The sequence below is a fragment of the Oryctolagus cuniculus genome, chromosome 1, assembly GCF_051225735.1.
Source record: "Oryctolagus cuniculus isolate XC-2025 breed Fujian yellow rabbit chromosome 1, ASM5122573v1, whole genome shotgun sequence".
Lineage (NCBI taxonomy): Eukaryota > Metazoa > Chordata > Mammalia > Lagomorpha > Leporidae > Oryctolagus > Oryctolagus cuniculus.
Window position 1 is genome coordinate 126656658 of NC_142867.1, and position 18510 is coordinate 126675167.

Sequence of the window (18510 nt, forward strand, 5' to 3'; positions counted from 1 at the left end):
CCTTTCCAATTCCAGCTTTACTTTTGAGTTAGTCAGGCTTTTCACGTGCTATGATACATGTTAATATCCATTCTTACCTTGTAATCTGAAAAGCATCAAATTCCAATCACCTTGTCTCCATAAAAGAAGTGTATTGTTACTAATTCTTTTCTGGTTTGTAGGTAAGGAAATGGAGACAGAGGTTTAGCCAATTGCCAGATTTGCATACAGAATGATCAGAAATGATATGTTCCTAGTAAAACCCAGCCCCGTGACAATCCTCTTTCCAAGCTCTCCTATTGAATCTTTGTATTTTCCAGCGCTCCCAGAACAAAGACCAGCCCATGAGTGCTCTGCAGGGTCGGGTCTCCTCTCTGACAATCTCTTCTCAGGCCATTGTCTCTTGCTGTGCATGCATCATTCATACATAGTTTTCTTCTTTAATGGAGAGCCAGCTCTCTCTCACCCCAGGACATTCGACATTGAAAGGTTTCTAGCCAGCCCAGTCCCAGCACATGTGCATACCCAAGACTCCCTAGAGCTTGGCTTCTATGCATCTTCAGACACCATCCCAAATGTCACTGTCTCAGGGAAAACTCAGCCTAGACTGGATCACACTGCCCTGTTGTTCATCCTCACAGCAGTCACTGGGTTTGGAGATTATATGCTGTGGATTCGCTCATTCTTTAGACCATAAACTCCTTGAGGGCAGGAATCGTGTCTAACTCACATACCTTCATTGTAGTAGGGAAATCAACTATGCAGTAATGCCTCAAATGGATGGATGAATTAATGCATAAGAGATAAAGCTAGAGAATAGTGGGCAACATTTCCAGTTCCAATTTCACATTTGAGTTAGTTGGACTTTTCACTCAGTATGATACGTGTTGATATCCATTCTTACACTTATTTTCTAAAATGCCCAGCGTAGAAATAAAGCATTACTTCAAAATGAAGCTGATTTCTAGCCACCCTATTTCTGACATGCATAGCTTTCCAACTCAGTGTGGGGGATGTGAAGTGTGGTTGTACAACAAGAACCACACACCTCAAGACTCATGATGGTTGTAAAATAAGCTTTATCACCTGGAGCCTTAGACAGGTATCCTAGTTGCTATCTAATACCTAGTGAGGGCTTTGGCTCTGAGACAGGGTAGAGAGAGGGTCATTATCTATGCAGTGTCAACCCCAGCTTTCCCTATATCTTCCAAGGTTAAGTTCCCTCTCTGCAGCCTGGGTCAGGGCCATCAGTTGCACAGTGATACTGTCTGACTACACCCGCCTGCCAGGATGGCTAGCTCTGTCCTCCCGCAATGCACACAAAAGAACTTCGGCCTCCCAAGGAAGAGATTCTCAGGAATTTATGACTCAATCAACTCGCCCAAAAGGAGCATAAATGGGATTAGTTTTAATATTGTTAAGTTGCAAAAATACAGGCATATGTGCATGCCAAAGCGAAATGTACGCAAGCAAAGGGGGAAAACATATGGGTACCCATATGGTGAAAAGCGCATTGCTAGACCTTCACACACTTCTCATTTGCAACGAGAACCAAAGTTAGTGAACATAAATTTGCTTTGCAAAAATGTGAGAGGAACAGCTTGTTTGCCCATAACTGTTCCACTGAGCAAGATATGTATAACCTTGATTTCTCATCTCAGACACCTCTTTCTCACACTCCAGGGATTAATTAGGCTCCAAACATGACTTCAGATTAGAAATAAGAATCCGGGCTGCCTTGGAGAGAGAGACAAAGAAGTCGTCGCAAGACTGAATGGTACAGCAGGTCAACTAATAGGTAATTCCTATTATTGGCTGGAACTTGTACCTGGGATGGCTTGGCAGAGAAATGAGGCTGGAAGATCTCAGCAGGTTTATTTTAATTGAAGCAGAGGAACAACAGGGACACACACCAGACAATGGCATGAATGTGGTTTTGATTTGGAGGTTCTGCTTTCATTTGAATGACAGAGTGGAGGCAAGTAAGTGCCTAGACACAGGATGGTATTTGTGGAGTCAGGAAGGGAAACGTAAGCGAGTACTGGTGGTGCTGAGAGCTAAGAGCACCCTTGGGTGCCCCAGATAACAAGCAGAATTTGAGAATATATATTTATATATATCATGTCCCATTGTACCTGTTCCAGCTCAAGCCATGGGAGCCATCTTTGTACAGCACAAAGAGCTCCTGACTTTAAAAATCAGGAACTGGGTTCCTTTCATAGATCTGCCACTTTAGTTAGCTGTGAATCATTCATCCTTATTTAACCTTGCCATCTGTTTCCTTATCTGTGAAACAGGCAGAATATTCCTTCTCTGACCTATTTTAGAGAGCTGCTGGCTCACTTAAGATGATTCATGTGAAAATATTTAATACACAAATTCCGGTATAAGCACATATAGGAATAGACAACCAGCGGAACACTAAAGATCCATTTGACTAACCATCCCTATTTTGAAACTGTCTTATTTTGGAAGAGTTATTGATTCACAAGGAGCTGCAAAAACAGCAGACAGGTACCATCCACTCATCACTTAACTCTCCCAGCAGTGGCATCTTGGATATGTGTCCTACATGGCTATGCTAAGGAGCGTACATGAATTTCACCCATGTTCGAATGTCCTTATTTTTTATGTTTTCTGTAGAGTTTTATAACATTTCATCACATGTGGGGAGCAACTGGGAGCAACTCGGACTAGACTAAGTTACTGGAATTAAGACTTATTCTATGCATCTGCTCCCCCACAATATGGCGCTGGGAGAGGAGAAAAACAGCTTCTACACAGCTGCCTCCAGTTCGACCAATAAACTGTAGGACTTGCTCCTGATTGGAGGAGAGCAGCGTACTCGGCGTGTGGGCAGCCGAGTTGGGATTGGCGGAAGAGGACTATAAAGGAGGAGAGAGACAACATGCACGAGGAACATCTAAGGGGAACATCTATTTGAAGGAACACCTGTGCAGCCCCCGAGAGAGCCAGCCGGCGGTATGCCGCTGCCCTGCGGAAGTGGGGAAAGTGGCTAGGGGGAACCGCCCTTCCACGGAGGTGGAAGGGTCAGTAGCCAACCCGGGAAGAACCAGCAGCAAACCTGGGGAGGGCCAAGCAGACGAAAGAACAACGCAGGGTCCTGTGTCGTTCCTCCACGAAGACGGGGAGCGACAATCACACAAGTAGATTCACAGAACTGCCACAACAATCACGATATGATGCTGTTCTAACTGCTTCACTAAACAACAAACTCCTGTGCACAGATTCCTGCTTTCTCTTGTAGACCTCCCTCTTCTGCCCTGCACATCTCTATAATTTTACCATGTGAACCACGTTATAAAAGTGGAATCACACAGTATGCACCTTTGAAGGTGAGCTCTTTTTATTTAGCACAAGGCTCCTCGAGTCTCTCTGAGTTTTGGAGTGTGCCAATAGTTCCTTTCCTCATATTGCTTTGTAGTACCCAATGGTGTGGCTGTATCATGGTTTGTTTAGCCACTCATACAATGAAAGACAATAGGATGGTTTGACTAGTAGAAATAAAATTGATCCATGCTCTCTAATTTCTAGGCTAACCAAACCAAACCAAACACCAAATCACTACATCACCAAATGAATAACCAGGACTGTCAAGGGATGAGATTCAGAGACAGAAGAAGCATACCAGTACATAGAAACATTTATCTCTTGGGGGTCCTGGGGCATTCAGTGAGTGAACACACGTAAAACACACACAGCAAGGCATGGCATCCAGGTAGCACTCAATGTCATTGCACCCAGTTTCCAGGCTAACAGTGGACTACCAGGATTTGGAGAATATATTTGAGTGAAAATCTGGCAGAATGATAATTTGGAAAGAACGATTGAGCATCTAATAAGTGTTCAGCACTATTACATGCTTTCCATTCATTTTTTGATCTTTAAAATAATGGAAATTTGTCATAAATATCTCCAAAGCCAGTCAGCTGCCTCGGAGTTCAGCCCGGGTTTCAAGCCTGGGTCCAGACCATGCTGAGGTCCATGTTCTCGTGATGAGCTAACATGACTATCCCAAAGGGACTGACACCTGCACATAGGAGCACGTTACTGCTTCTTTTATATCGGGTGTTAAATATGTGGTGATTTCCTGTAAGACTTTTTTCTCAGGCATTTCTAGTGTGAAAAATAAAAGTGCAGTAGGCAGAGTCACAGATCAGTACATTTCTTAGCCTCAAAACAATGACAAGAACTGTGCAATCAAGTTGGAACCATGGATGAGGAATTTGCTGGCAGTATGAACTCTTCATTTACATGGGATATCCCTACCTTAGTTGCCTCTTCCATCCGGAACAAAACTCAGCTTCATATCCCCCACCCCCCAAACAGCTAGTCTCAGTGTTGTTTATCACATTCAGGAAAGCTGTCATCTCCTTGGAAAAGGTCCTCTCTCTCCTATCACTAGCTGTTCCTTAGGACTCATCACTGTGGTTATGTGGATTCTTGATCATGAAAAATTACAAGCAGATAATCAGAAGAAGCATGTCTGCTAAAAGGCAGGTGCACTAACTGTAGGAAGAATTGATTATTTCTAGTCTGATTGGAGGGAAGGAAGGAAACATAGAGGCACTATGAACAACAGACCCAAGAATGTAAACAGTATTTAAGAGCTCTATTCTTAGTTACCCCGGTCCCCAAAGGCCAAGAGGCAAACAATTGACATGTATAATGTTGATGTTACGTTGTGAAGATGAGGCTAACTGTATTCACTAGACTCAAGGAGACAGGTAAGAACATAATACATTTTTAAAATGCTTCCATTAAAAATGACTTAAGTCAATGCAGAAAGGAGTCAGCTTCGGTTAGCTGGAAAATTCACTTCTGTGAAATAACTCATTCGCTTGCTCCCTGAGGTATCACTGTGCGTGAGGAGATTGTACCAGCAACTCACTCACAGGTGAACGGCTGTCATCTCAAAATCTCCACGGAGAGGAGACAGAAAAGAAGACTTTATTATTTTCCCCAAACATCTGGCCTTTCCAAACGTATCATGGAAAATGAGGCCAGCTGAGTAACGCATTACAGTGGATTATTATTGTGGCACGATGAGAGGGAACAACAACCTCCCTGGACCAATAGCTGGTCAATCCCCCTCCATCTCTGCCATCTCAGCATCTTCATTTTCACATCACTCCCATGCCCAGAAGGGTCTCCCAGTTTGTGCTGTTGGGATTCCCTTCTCTTGTCCTCCAGGGAGGGAACAGAAAATGCTTGTTGATACCCAGTTGATTTACAGATGCATCTTTGCTTGCCTGATTGGGGACCTGCTTACTCTTTCCTGTGCAAAATTCCTTGAGGCAGCAGCAGCCTGCGATTCCATCATTTACCCTCGTTCCTGACCTGCAGGTCATTCAGTGCAGACGTCTTTGTACGTGAAGGCTGCTAAACAAGTGCGATAATCTCTAGCAAGCCCTTATGAATATTATGCTTTTTAATGAGCCATTATCTGGTATTGAAAACAATTAGGCATGGTTTTTAATATCCAAATATAAGAAGAAATACATGGTCCAATGCTCAGCAGTTTGCATGCCAACCGCAAAACCCCATATGAACATGTGGTTAGAACAATACTTGGAGATGTTCACTACACTTAATTGTGATCCCATAAAACCCCCAGCTTTCTCTGAAGGGAGGGAGATGTCCTCCAGGAATCCTGCACACTTTCAATATTGCGAAAGAAATTGTGGAGATTGGGGATCTCTGGTTGCATAATCAATCTGGAAATGAGAAAAGCCTGGGGAGTCTTCAGACTTTTTTCCCTATTTTTTTTTTAAAGATTCATTTATTTGAAAGGCAGAATTAGAGAGAGGAAGAGACAGAAAGAGAGATCTGCTTTCTTCTGGTTCACTCATCAAAAGCCTGCAACAATTGGGACTAGGCCAGGCCAAAGCCAGGAAGCAGGAGACTCTTCTGGGTCTCCAATGTGGGTACAGGGGCCCAAGGACCAGGGCCATCCTCCACTGCCTTCCCAGGCACATCAGCAGGGAGCTGAATTGGAAGTGGAGCAGCTGGGACTCACCTGGGCTTAACCCACTGTGGCCCTCTCCTTACTTTTTAAAGAAGGACTTACTTTTTTTTTCTTTAATGAGAAAATGAGTATGCAAAGCAAGACTATTTCAAAGAGGCTCCCAGGAAAGAAGAAGCAAGGGGAGTAATTTACACCACAGGTATTGGTAGAGGCTACTTTGCCTGCTCGCATGCACACCAGCACTAAACGGTTACCAATGCACTTATGGGAAACCGTGAGAGAAAATTTTTAATTGTCTGCCATTTCAAGTAGATATTGCATTCTTGCATTTTAAGCTGTATTTTTCCTTCCTTGTATCTATCTACCTTTTATATTTCAGGGATTCTTCACAGTTCCCGATCCAGCAAAGTTTAGCATTATTATTCTCCACTGTGATAATAGATCTATTCGTTCATCTATTTTTACCTCTTATCTATCATTTCTATGGATTGGTAGCATAAATTCAGACTGTTACTTTAAATCATAAGTGTGATTGCTATCCTTAATCTTTACTAATCTGCTCATTAAAAGATACTTTTTGAAATGAAAGCTTATGTATTCATTCCTGTAATATAAGATGCCTAAATTTAAGCCATACATTTCAGATACTATATTAGCATTTCGGAAACACAGCTGTCCAGTGAGCTAAATCCTCCCATGTAATCCTATTGGAATTTCAAAGGAAATGTCATTGCAACCTTTATTTCTTACTCTTCCATGCTGAACTAACCAGCAAATTTTTCTAAAAATGCTGTTTGATGTCAAGTTTTATTGAATGCTCCTCTAAGCCTTTAAAACAACTCCCTAACTCCAAGTGAGATGGAAGATCCTTCTAAAAATAAACATTGCTAGCCACCTGCAGTTGCAAATTTTCAACTTGCAAACCCTCCAGGTTCCAGAGCTTTTCACATTTGGGAAACAATGCCTTGAGTTTAAATGTTTAAATGTCATTGAGGGAGGGGAGGGCCATAGCAGAGAAGAAAGCTACCAGAGAGAAGTCCAGGGCTAGCAGAAAAACCAAGGCAACTTCAAGGTGGGACAAGGCTTGTAAGATTTAAGAGGAGAGAGGAGGGGAGAGGGCTCACCTAGTTTTAGAATTTTCTGGGCTTTTATTGAGGCTGAATTGCAACTATTACATTACATAAAAGCTTGAGAATATGAATGAATCTCCCTATTTTAAAAGGGTTACCTGTGTAACATTATAGAAAATTTCTTCAAAACAGTTACACAAAGCCAAAATGCCTTTTAAAATATTTCCAGACCTAGAGAACTGTGTATTTAGAATCAAGTAAGTACATTCTGGGATTTCAAGCATTTATAAATATATCTGACTTTTCTAAATAACGTAGAAAATTGGTTTGATGGATGGAAATAATTGTGTTATAATATAAGTCCAAAATTCTCCCTGACTTTTGGACAAAATTCCCATGGGCCCCTGTCTTTGGGCACATACACTATTGCTGTGTTTATATGAAAAGGGAGCTTTGTGAGGCACCCCCTACATTTTGATATTCTTGTTAATATTACTTTATAATACTGATGTTTTCAGTTTCGATATCTAAGGTCTCTACACAAAGAATGGACATTTATTAGCCTATCTTTTATATAACCAGGCAGGGGCTGAAATGAATGTTCTCAATTTCTATAGAGATAAACTGCGAAAGCCTAAATCATGCCCCTGGTAACAAACCCACTCTCTTATTTAGTAAGTGCTACTGACGTAATTAATGTTCCAAATTAGGGAATGAAATGAAGGCACCTGTTACCTACATCTTTCTATATTTACATTTTAAATTGTATTGATATTTAGGCCGGCGCCGCGGCTCACTAGGCTAATCCTCCGCCTAGCGGCGCCGGCACACCGGGTTCTAGTCCCGGTCGGGGCGCCGGATTCTGTCCCGGTTGCCCCTCTTCCAGGCCAGCCCTCTGCTGTGGCCCGGGAGTGCAGTGGAGGATGGCCCAGGTGCTTGGGCCCTGCACCCCATGGGAGACCAGGAAAAGCACCTGGCTCCTGGCTCCTGCCATCGGATCAGCGCGGTGCGCCGGCCGCAGCGCGCCGGCCGCGGCGGCCATTGGAGGGTGAACCAACGGCAAAAGGAAGACCTTTCTCTCTGTCTCTCTCTCTCACTGTCCACTCTGCCTGTCAAAAAAAAAAAAAATAAATTGTATTGATATTTACTTTACATGTAGCACTATCCACTAATTTTTAGTGTATGATCTTACTCATTTTATGATTTTAACATCCCTATAACCACCAGTCAAGATATAGAACTCTTTAATCATTCCCAAATACTCCTTATACCTTTCATAGTCACTTCTCCCTAAATTCCTATCCTAGGTAACCACTGACTCAATCCCAGTTCCCAGAGATTAGTTTTGCCTGTTCTAGAATTTCATATAAATGAAAATCAAACAGTAAGCATGTTTTGAAATGTTTGACTTATTTTTCCTGGGAGTACTGTTCTTGAGAGTCATGTATTTCATCATGTGTATCAATTATTGGTCCTTTACATTTCCTTCTGCTGTTCCAATGTGCCCCAAAGTATCCACTTGCTTGTTGGTGGTAGTTTGGGTTCTTCCTAGTTTGAGGCTATTATGAAGGAAGCTGCCTACAGACATTTGTGTACAGCGCACATTTATGGACATATCCTTCCATTTATCTTGAGTGAACACCTAGGAAAGGACTTGCCGGTCTTAATGTCAAGTGTCTGTTTAACTTTATAACAAAATGTCCAGTGTTTTCCATGGTGCTTATGGCATTTTACATTCCCAGAGTGGATGTATAGGAATTTCCCTTGCTCTACTCCCACACCAACACTTGGTGTTGCCGGTATTTTTTCATTTAGTCCTTTCATGGAGAGTATATTGGCATCTGGTTACGATTTTACCCTTTGTTTCTATGACAAAGATCCTGGGCATTTCTTCCCATGCTGACTTCCATTGGTGTGTCTTCTGGAATTGTCTATCTACATTCTCGATTTTCAGGTGAATTGTTAGAATTGTGTTGAGAATTCTTCAAGTATACTGAATGTAAAGTCTGTGTCAGATATATGCATAACAAACGTTTTCTCCAAGTCTGTGGCTTGTCTTTCTTTATTGTTAATGGTGGTTTAAATCTAGATAAAGCTGGTAGAGGTTGAATTGCATCTCTTCATAAATGATACCTTGAATTTCTAACCCCTAGTCCCTGAAATGTGACCTTATTTGGAAACCGGGTCTTTAAAGAGGTATTCAAATGAAAATGTTGTGATTAGCATGAGCCCCAGTACAAATGGCTTGTGTCCTTATGAAAAGGGGAGCTATGGACAGAGACACATTCAGGGAAAGTGCAATGTGAGGGTGCAGGCAAGGGTAGTGCACCTGCAAGTCAAGAGATGTCAAAGATAGCAGGAAAACCACAAGAAGACTGTGGACTGAGTTTCCCTCATAGCACTGAGAAGGAATCAACTCTACCAGCACCTTCGCCTTGGCCTTGGATCATCCAGAAATGTGATAAAATGCATCTCTGTTATGTAAATTATGAAGTTTTGGTACTTTTTAAAATGATAGCCCTAGAAAACTCAGTCAAAGATATGCTTATCATTTCTCTTTCATTCATATTTAGGGCTTTCTGTGTGCTATCAAATCTTTGTCTTGTTGGAGGTTATTAAGATTTATTTCTACATTTTATCCTAGATCTATATTATTTTTATATCACACATAGGCATACTCTACACATTTTCCTATTCACTGGTTTTTATGTTTGGATTTTCTAGTGCCCAAAGAAGCACATACGTCTTGTATAATTTTCTAGCAACAGCATAAATACAACAGGGGCCTCTGTGGACATCTCTTGAAGTTCATTGTGGAGCAAATTTTAGTTTCAAGGGGATATAGTCCACTGTCCTTTTGGCTCCCTTCACACTGAGCTGGCAAAAAGCATACCTACCATTTTAATGTCAATTACAGAGTTCTCAACACAAGCATAACTCAGTGCACTTGGCCATTTCTATCATGCTTCCTCTGTTAAGAATGAACTATGTATGTATAGGTACAACAGATGTGGCTCCATATACACAGCATGCAGTCCTTCCTAAAAGTACGGTAGCACAAAACAGCCACCCAATCCCCTAGTGCTCTACTTTGAGAGACATTAAACAAGTGATACATCCATCTTCACTTGGAGAAATCAGTGCCTTATTGGAAGTTATTATTGTGCTTTTTTGTCGTCTATACTTTGCACAATAAAAGCTTTCTGAGGTCAAATGAAGGATTGAAAACATAGCTCTTGAAATGTCCTCTATAGAAGTGCAGTCTTTGGGAATGGAACACTTGGCGTCTGTGAGTATTGCCAGTACAGTACTGGTTTCTGATTGCTGAAGTTCTGCTGTGCATATGAATCAAAACTTTACCACTGTAACCCTGACAACCTGCTACAAGTGAGTACTTTACCCTTGACTGATAGATGTCTCCATGTCACAGTTGGCTCTGGTCGGCCAATCGCAAGACACAACAGGGTCACACTGCTTCCCTCATTCACGGTGATGTCTGAGGAGATATTCATGATCTGGGGAGGAACTGTAAGAAAACAGAGGGGACAAGAAGTCTCTGAGAATTATTCTTAGCATTGAACAGGAGCTCACTAGTCTACAAGTACTAGCAGAGAGTATGTTTTTATGATGAGTATTGTTCTCAACAATAAATTTCACCTTGCTTCATCCGCCAAGGATATGGCAATTGACAGCATTTACAGTGCAATTCCTGATGGTAGGAGCTCTGTTTAATACCCCGTGGAAGCAGGAGGCAAGTGTGTATTTGAGCAGAGCGCAAAAGGACTGAGGACAGAGGCATTAACTGCACGTTGACAGAAAGGTGAAACCAAAGGAAAGATGCCAAGTCTTCCGAGAGCTCCTATCCATCCACATGCTCCTTGCTTTTAGTGAGATCAGTGGGCTCTGCACAGAACCAGGGGTAGTCCCTTTTCCAGTATCTCACACCCAATGCCAGCCACCCTGGGCTGGTTAGCACTTCCTGAGAATGCATACTCCTTCAGGTTCTTCAACTACACAGGCTGCCCCACTCTGGAATTCTTTTCTTTCTCATTTTTTAACCTAAGCATTTCTGCACATGCCTTAAAACATATCTTTCACAACTCAGTAAAATTGTCAGACCCCCTCAGTCAGAGTTAGCTTCTTTCTTCCTGGGCCCAATGAACAATTCACTGATTTTCCTGCTACAATTGTAACTGTAAGATTGTACTATGAAATGTATGCTTTTAAGATTTATTTTTCTTATTTGAGAGAGAGAGAGAGAGTTCCATACACTGGTTCACTCCGTACATGGCTGCAAAAGCTAGGACTGGTTCAGGCCAAAGCCAGGAGCCAAGAATTCCATCCAGGTCCCCCATGTGGGAGGCAGGGCCAAAGCACCTGAGCTATCTTTTGCTGCCCACCCAGGTGCATTAGCTGGGAACCTGATTATAAGTTGAGCAGCCAGAACTTGAAACAGCACTCCCATATGGGATGCCTGTGTTGAAAGTGTGGGCTTAACCCACCCTGACACAGCAGCAGCCGCTGAAATGTATTTTTGAACAGTATTGTATCCTAGTGGTTCAGAGTGGGTCTCTGGATCCCACTGACCAAGGTTGAGTCTCCACTCAAGCCCTTACCTCCTGTAGGATCTTGAGCAAGGTAAATGCCTTTCCTTCTTCGAGCTCTGGTTTCCTCATTGTGAAATGCAGATGACAGTAGCAGCTGAACTTACCGTGCTGCTTGTTAATGACTTAGCAGAATCCCTAGTGTAAAGTAAGAACTCAGGAACTATTAACTATTGAGATGGTGATGGTGATGATGATGATGATGAAGACAATATGATGATGATGGTGACCACAGCAACAATAAAATCTTTTACAAACAACTGTTTTCCTCTCATGGGCTGAGACCATGTCTATTTGTCTTGAACACTACAAACCACAATTGATCCCTGGTCTTAAAGTTTATCTTGTTCCACCTCTAGGTCTTGATTCTCAGTTTCACTCAAAGCTGAGTATCAGAAAACTACCTAGATCTCATCTCATCTCTTACTTCTCATTGCTTTTGTTCCAGTTGAGTTTCTTACTGCTTTGCAGACAAAAATGTAAGATAAATTTTTCTTTTTTTTAAAGAATTATTTTATTTATTTGAAAAACAGAGTTACAGAGAGAGATTAGACAGAGAGAGAGGTCTTCCATCTGCTGGTTCACTCTCCAGATGGCCGCAATGGCTGGAGCTGCGCCGATCCAAAGCCAGGAGCCAGGAGCTTCTTCCAGGTCTCCCACGTGGGTGCAGGGACCCAAGGACTTGGGCCATCTTCTACTACTATCCCAGCCCACAGCAAAGAGCTGGATCGGAAGAGGAGCAGCTGGGACTAGAACCAGCACCTAAATGGGATGCCGGCGCTTCAGGCCAAGGCTTTAACCCACTGCACCACTTTTCACCTGCTGTCTCCATCTTGGGGTCCCTCCAAACTATCTCCTACCTGGGGCCAGAGTGAGCTTTCCCCTAATCATCTGAGCAAACCCCTCCCCTCCTTCTTGATCTCACCATGGCCTACCAGGTTTGACACACGAGCACTTCTACATCACCTAAACCCACTGCAGCCTCACACTCACTGGCAAGCCTCATCTCCAAGCACAGTTCCTACTAAACAACACATTGCCTAAACTGGCCCCTGCTCTCCACGGAAGGTGTCCATAGAATAACAACTCCCATAAAGAATAACAACTCCCATCGCTCTGCTTTTCTTTACCTTTTTTTTTTTTTTTTTTTTTTTTTTTTTTTTTTTTTTTTTTTTTTTCTCCTCACGTTACAAGACAGGACTCATCTTTGAGGGCTGTTCCCATGGCCCCTCCCCTCTGCAGTTTTCCTTAATGTCTCCCAACATCCTGGAAGCAGAACCAGCCATGTTTTCTGCTGCATTTGGTCCAGAGCTGCCGCGGGAGAGGGGACGGAGCGTGCCATATCGCAGCTGCCTGTTTCATGCCTGTCTCTCCACTGAGCAAGTGAGGCACTCCAGGAGAACCTTGGCGTCACACTCATCTGGATTTCTTCAGTGTCGAGCACAGGCGACAAGGGGCATGCTGAATGCGTTTTCGAAGGAAAGAGTCGAGAATGGATTGAGCAGAAATCTAACAATGAAGGGAGACAAAGCTTTTAATGGGAGATTTTAGACCCCTAAACCTTTCCTGCTAGCTTTATTTTCAATCCTCAAACAAAAGGAAGGATAACAAAGAAAGCCTACACTCGTGTGGGTTTATTTGTATGACCAGTTTAATTATGAATTATTAATTACCAAGCAGGTAGCGCACCAGTAGGTTTCAAAGCACCCTGAGTCGACAACAAAGGAGAATGATGACTGGTGCTCAATTCAGATAAGTCTATAGCCTGGCGTTTATGTTGCTGCAAACTCACAGGTATGGTTGTTCAAGGAGAAACCATCAGTAACGAGGAGCACACTGGAGCTCTTAGGGGAATCCACATAGGAAAATAAATAAAAATTGCCTACCTTATAAATCTGCCATCTTTTTGGATTATTTCTGCATTAGGATTTGACCTGAAATTTCAGTGCACATATTTTACTCAAATACGCCCTGGGAAAAAATAGAGCACATTCCAACGACACTGCATTCTCGGGAGAAAACTGTCGTACCTGCTTTTCAGTATTTTCTAGCTTGTTAAAAAATAGTTCTGGGCTTCAGAATGTCAATATCTTTTTTTTTCCCACTTCTATAAAGCAACAAGTTCAGTGTAACTTCCAAAATATTCTCAAATAATGTTTGCTTTCACTGGAAGCATTAGGCCATCTGAAGTTCTTTTTCTCTAGCCCCCAGAGTCTCCCCGGTAGTGCACTGGACACAGCTGGAGGAAGCAGAGTCAGGTTCGTGATGGATGATTTAGTGCAGCTGTGTCGCCTTGGGACGAAAGTGTCAGCACAGCCCCCCGGCTCAGAGTTATTATTTCCATGGATATTAGAGGTCATCTGATAGTTGGAGGGGCACTGGATTAAGAGAGATTTGTAAGAATTCCCTGGCTATTTGTTATGACATCTGCACCCCCCTCAGTGCTCTGTCAGTGTCAGCCACTTGGAAAGAGCTTCCTGGAGTGGGGTCACCAAGGATAACCAGACATTCCACCAAGCCTTCAAGTACTGCATCTGCATCCTCTGCGGCTCCGTGGTGCCGTCTGCTATTTTCTCCAAGGGAAGAAAGATCGATACCATTCCAAGGGTGTGGGTGGCCAAGGAGAAAGAAATACAGAGAAGGATTTTGGAGGCAATAAATTCTTTTTTGGTCTCAATGATGAAATGATCTCCTTAGTAACAGAGATTAATGTGTAACTATGCTTTAAAGCTACTGGCATGTGTATCAGCTCACTTTCTCCTTACAGATTATAAAACATAGGAACTAAATAGCCTTGCTATTAAAAATGAAGAAACTGAGGCTTAGTGAGAATTCAGGAAATTACCCAAAATTACAAGGTTATTAGTACATGGCAGAGTGTCTATTGTACTGCCTCATTGATGAATCTCTCACCAATTCCCACAACAATATTCATATCTATAAATGTTAACACTTTCTATTTCCTCTTCCTTTTTAGCACTTACCCCCAATAAACAAAACCCGTCCACTCAAACCAACCTCCCCTGCTCAATGCAGACAACTGAGGGTGGCAGCCCACCTTAGCCACCCCTGCTTCTCTGTAGGTGTTGCCCAGGATTCCCATGCTTCTAGTCTAATTTGAAACCTGAATTCACCTTGGCAATGTTATTGTAATTTTGCCCTTGTTTCCATGATAACTTTTTGAAGAAATGAATGCAAAGAAATGGATTAAAATGATCCTCCATATTTTGGCAAGAAGCTTTTTTTTCAGTTTTTAGACAACTACTTGTGGCAAACGAGTCTTTATATTTTGCCAGTGTTTATGAGTATACAAATAAACACAAATAAATGGGTAAAAATTGCACCCCAAATATCAAGATCACTCAGTGGAAATGGTAGGACTCGTGGAGTCTAACTAAAGATGACAAATAGTGAAACAGTGCTGTGTATTCTCAGTCTCTGGTGTCTGCTAGGGTGTCTGCTAGCAGGTGTCTGCTTATCTTTTCTCTGATGGCAGTGGATTGCAGCATGCGTTTTACAGATTGCAGAGATATAGTGACCTCAAAATGTGGTCATTTTAGAAGGATAATAGCTATACTGTAGAGTCACAGATGATAGATGATAAATAGATATTATTATATTTCTGCATGCATATATGTGCAGACATACACCTTTAATCAGATTGTAATCAAGTGTCTCGAGGTTGGGGCACATTTCCAAAAGTCGCCATGACGTGTGTACACGTACACATTCTCTCTTTGCCCTCAGTGTGGCCAGCTGCTCTTCAGCATCCTTTGTGGTGAACCTGACCCTTTCCCTCCCATCTCACTGCCATTGACATGGTTAAGATGCACATCTAATACCTGGAATATTACAGAAATCTTTTCATTTCTTTACCTACCACCACCTTATAATTTAGTCCCCAGAAAGCCAGCATGGTTACCTTTTTTGTTTGTTTGTTTGGTTTTTTTTTTTTGAGAGGCAGAGTGGACAGTGAGAGAGAGAGAGAGAAAGGTCTTCCTTTGCCATTGGTTCACCCTCCAATGGCCGGCCCGGCTGGCGCACTGCGGCTGGCACACCACGCTGATCCGATGGCAGGAGCCAGGTACTTATCCTGGTCTCCCATGGGGTGCAGGGCCCAAGCACTTGGGCCATCCTCCACTGCACTCCCTGGCCATAGCAGAGAGCTGGCCTGGAAGAGGGGCAACCAGGACAGAATCCGGCACCCCGACCGGGACTAGAACCCGGTGTGCCGGCGCCACAAGGCGGAGGATTAGCCTAGTGAGCCGCGGCGCCGGCCAGCATGGTTACCTTGTAAGTACTCTGATTCTGCCTAAAATCCCCAACATCTGCTAAACATGTGAGGTCCAAACTTCTTTGCAGGATTTACAAAACCACTTGCAGCCTCCCCAGGGCCTAACTCCTGGCCCTTTCTCCATCACACTTGTCTGGGGTTGCCTCGTTCTTCCACTCTGAGCCTTTGCACACACTGCTCCTTCTGATTGGAAAGTATGTTTCCACTTTGGCACCAGAGGACCCACTCGTGTTCCTTCAGCACCTTCGTGATGCCTTAGTTGCATTTTCCTCTTCTCCAGGCGTTCTTGTTTATGACCTTATGCCATTCGTCACTACTCCATGAACAGATAGGTTGTACCTATCCTCCTGTTACTATCATACAACAGATGTCTGACATATAGGATCAGCCTGTCCCCCACTCAGTGGAAGGTGTGAATGAACAGTTCTCTAGAAGATCGCGTTTCCCACCTTAGAGATTTGACATTCGCCCTCCCCTCTCCCTGCAGTACTCATCACCGTATTTTTGGTCTACATAATTTCTCCTCCTGGGCTCAGTCTTAATTCCTCAGAGAAGTCATTGCTAATGACCACAGCTATGCCCTTCCACACCTAATTCAAGTCCTCTTGTTATCGTTTCTCTTCACATTTTTCTTTATAATGTTTATGTAGTTTTGTGTCTCTATATTCATTAATGTGACTTTTTAGCATCTTCTTGATCTACAAACCCAAAGGCTTTATAAAACATTATACTTCCGCTGGTGCCGCGGCTCACTAGGCTAATCCTCCACCTTGCGGCACCGGCACACCGGGGTTCTAATCCCGGTTGGGGCGCCAGATTCTGTTCCGGTTGCCCCTCTTCCAGGCCAGCTCTCTGCTGTGGCCAGGGAGTGCAGTGGAGGATGGCCCAAGTGCTTGGGCCCTGCACCCCATGGGAGACCAGGAGAAGCACCTGGCTCCTGGCTTTGGATCAGCGCAGTGCACCTGCCGCGGCAGCCATTGGAGGGTGAACCAACGGCAAAGGAAGACCTTTCTCTCTGTCTCTCTCTCTCTCTCACTGTCCACTCTACCTGTCAAAAAAAAAAAAAAAAAAAAAAGAAAGAAAGAAAGAAAAAAAAACATTATACTTCCAATACTTAGTGCTATGATTGGAACATAATAGGTGGTTAACAAAACTTTGTTGAATAAATGTCTACTGTCTGTATTTCATTATACAAATTAACATGCTTGTGAGAGAACAAGTGGGTTAGAAAAGGCTTTCCTTGTTTTTCAATCTCTTTTTTTTTTTAAAGAAGTCTTTGTATTTATTTGAGTGGCAGGGAGAGAGAGTGGGAGAATATTTGTATCCACAGAACCAATCATCAGTTGCCTACAAAGGCCTGGGCAGGGCAAGGGCCAGCGTGGGGCTGGAGACAAGAGCCAGGAACACAATCCAGGTCTCCCCCATGGGGGGCAGGAACCCAATTATTGAAGCCATCACCACTGGCTTCCCGGTTCTGCATTAGTGAGAGGGTGCATGTAAGGGCCAGAGTCAGGAAATGAACTCGGGTACTCGGATGTGAGATGGGGGCTTCTTAACTGCTGGGCTCCACACGGGCTTCTAGAAAAGGCTTTGCTTTTCTAAAGGTGATGCAGTTCTATGTGAAAAGCTAAATGGGAGCTGGAATATACAAATCTGCACGTATTAGCCCCACTTTCCTAAAAATGACAGGGTATGGTGGAAGTAGTGTATGAGAGGCCATGCACTGTAGCTGGGGTTCGGATGCCAAGTAAACCTGTGTGACCTTGGCTTTGAACAACTTTTCCTTGACCTCACTGAGCCTCTGGCTCCTCATCTGTGAAATGAAAACGGCAAAGCACAGTTCTCCAGGTTGTGCAAGGACTAAATGCAAATGCAGGGCCTGGAAATGAGGGAGGAGTTAATATTATTGTTTTCCTATGTGCTGTTTTGATATTGGCCATGCTGTTTAGTTAGCAAAAGGCTTAATCTACACCTAATTGCTCATTTTCAAAATTGCAATTCCTTAAATACTGACTAAGGGTTTATATATGAAATTTGCCTTAGATACTCAGAAAAATATTTCATTATATTAAATTAAATGCATTAATTAAACAAATTAAAGGTATTAAATTATGTAATACATAATATCATATGCTTGTAATATATATTATATATTATATATACTTCATATATATAATATATACTCTCTATATATAATATATGTACTTTATTGACTATATAATATTATTTTAAAAATATGACATCTATTTGTGAATGGAATGGGAGAGGGAGCGGGAGATGGGAGGGGTGTGGGTGGGAGGGAAGTTATGGGGGTGAAAAATCCATTGTAATCCATAAACTGTACTTTGGAAATTTATATTTACTAAATAAAAGTTTAAAAAATATGACATCTATTTTAGGATAAGATATGATATGTAATTCATATATTGAATATAATATAATTTAGCATTATATGTACTTTTACATATCTAAGTATTATAATGTATATATTATTATACAATATAGTATGTCACATATTGTAGCATAAGTAATTTATGTTAAATATAAATTATGTTACATATTATAGTTTTATAG

At 42.5% G+C, this 18510-nt stretch overlaps 1 protein-coding gene across 8 annotated transcripts in view; it reads right to left on the reverse strand.

The window, feature by feature from the left end:
- Positions 1-18510, reverse strand: part of OPCML (opioid binding protein/cell adhesion molecule like) — a 1215017-nt gene that overhangs the window by 101744 nt on the left and 1094763 nt on the right. For all 8 annotated transcript variants that reach the window (XM_089314649.1, XM_089314643.1, XM_070048374.2 and 5 more), the window contains one exon: positions 10439-10564. In XM_089314649.1, the coding sequence (XP_089170775.1) occupies positions 10439-10564 (126 nt within the window). The remainder of the gene's footprint in view (positions 1-10438; positions 10565-18510) is intronic.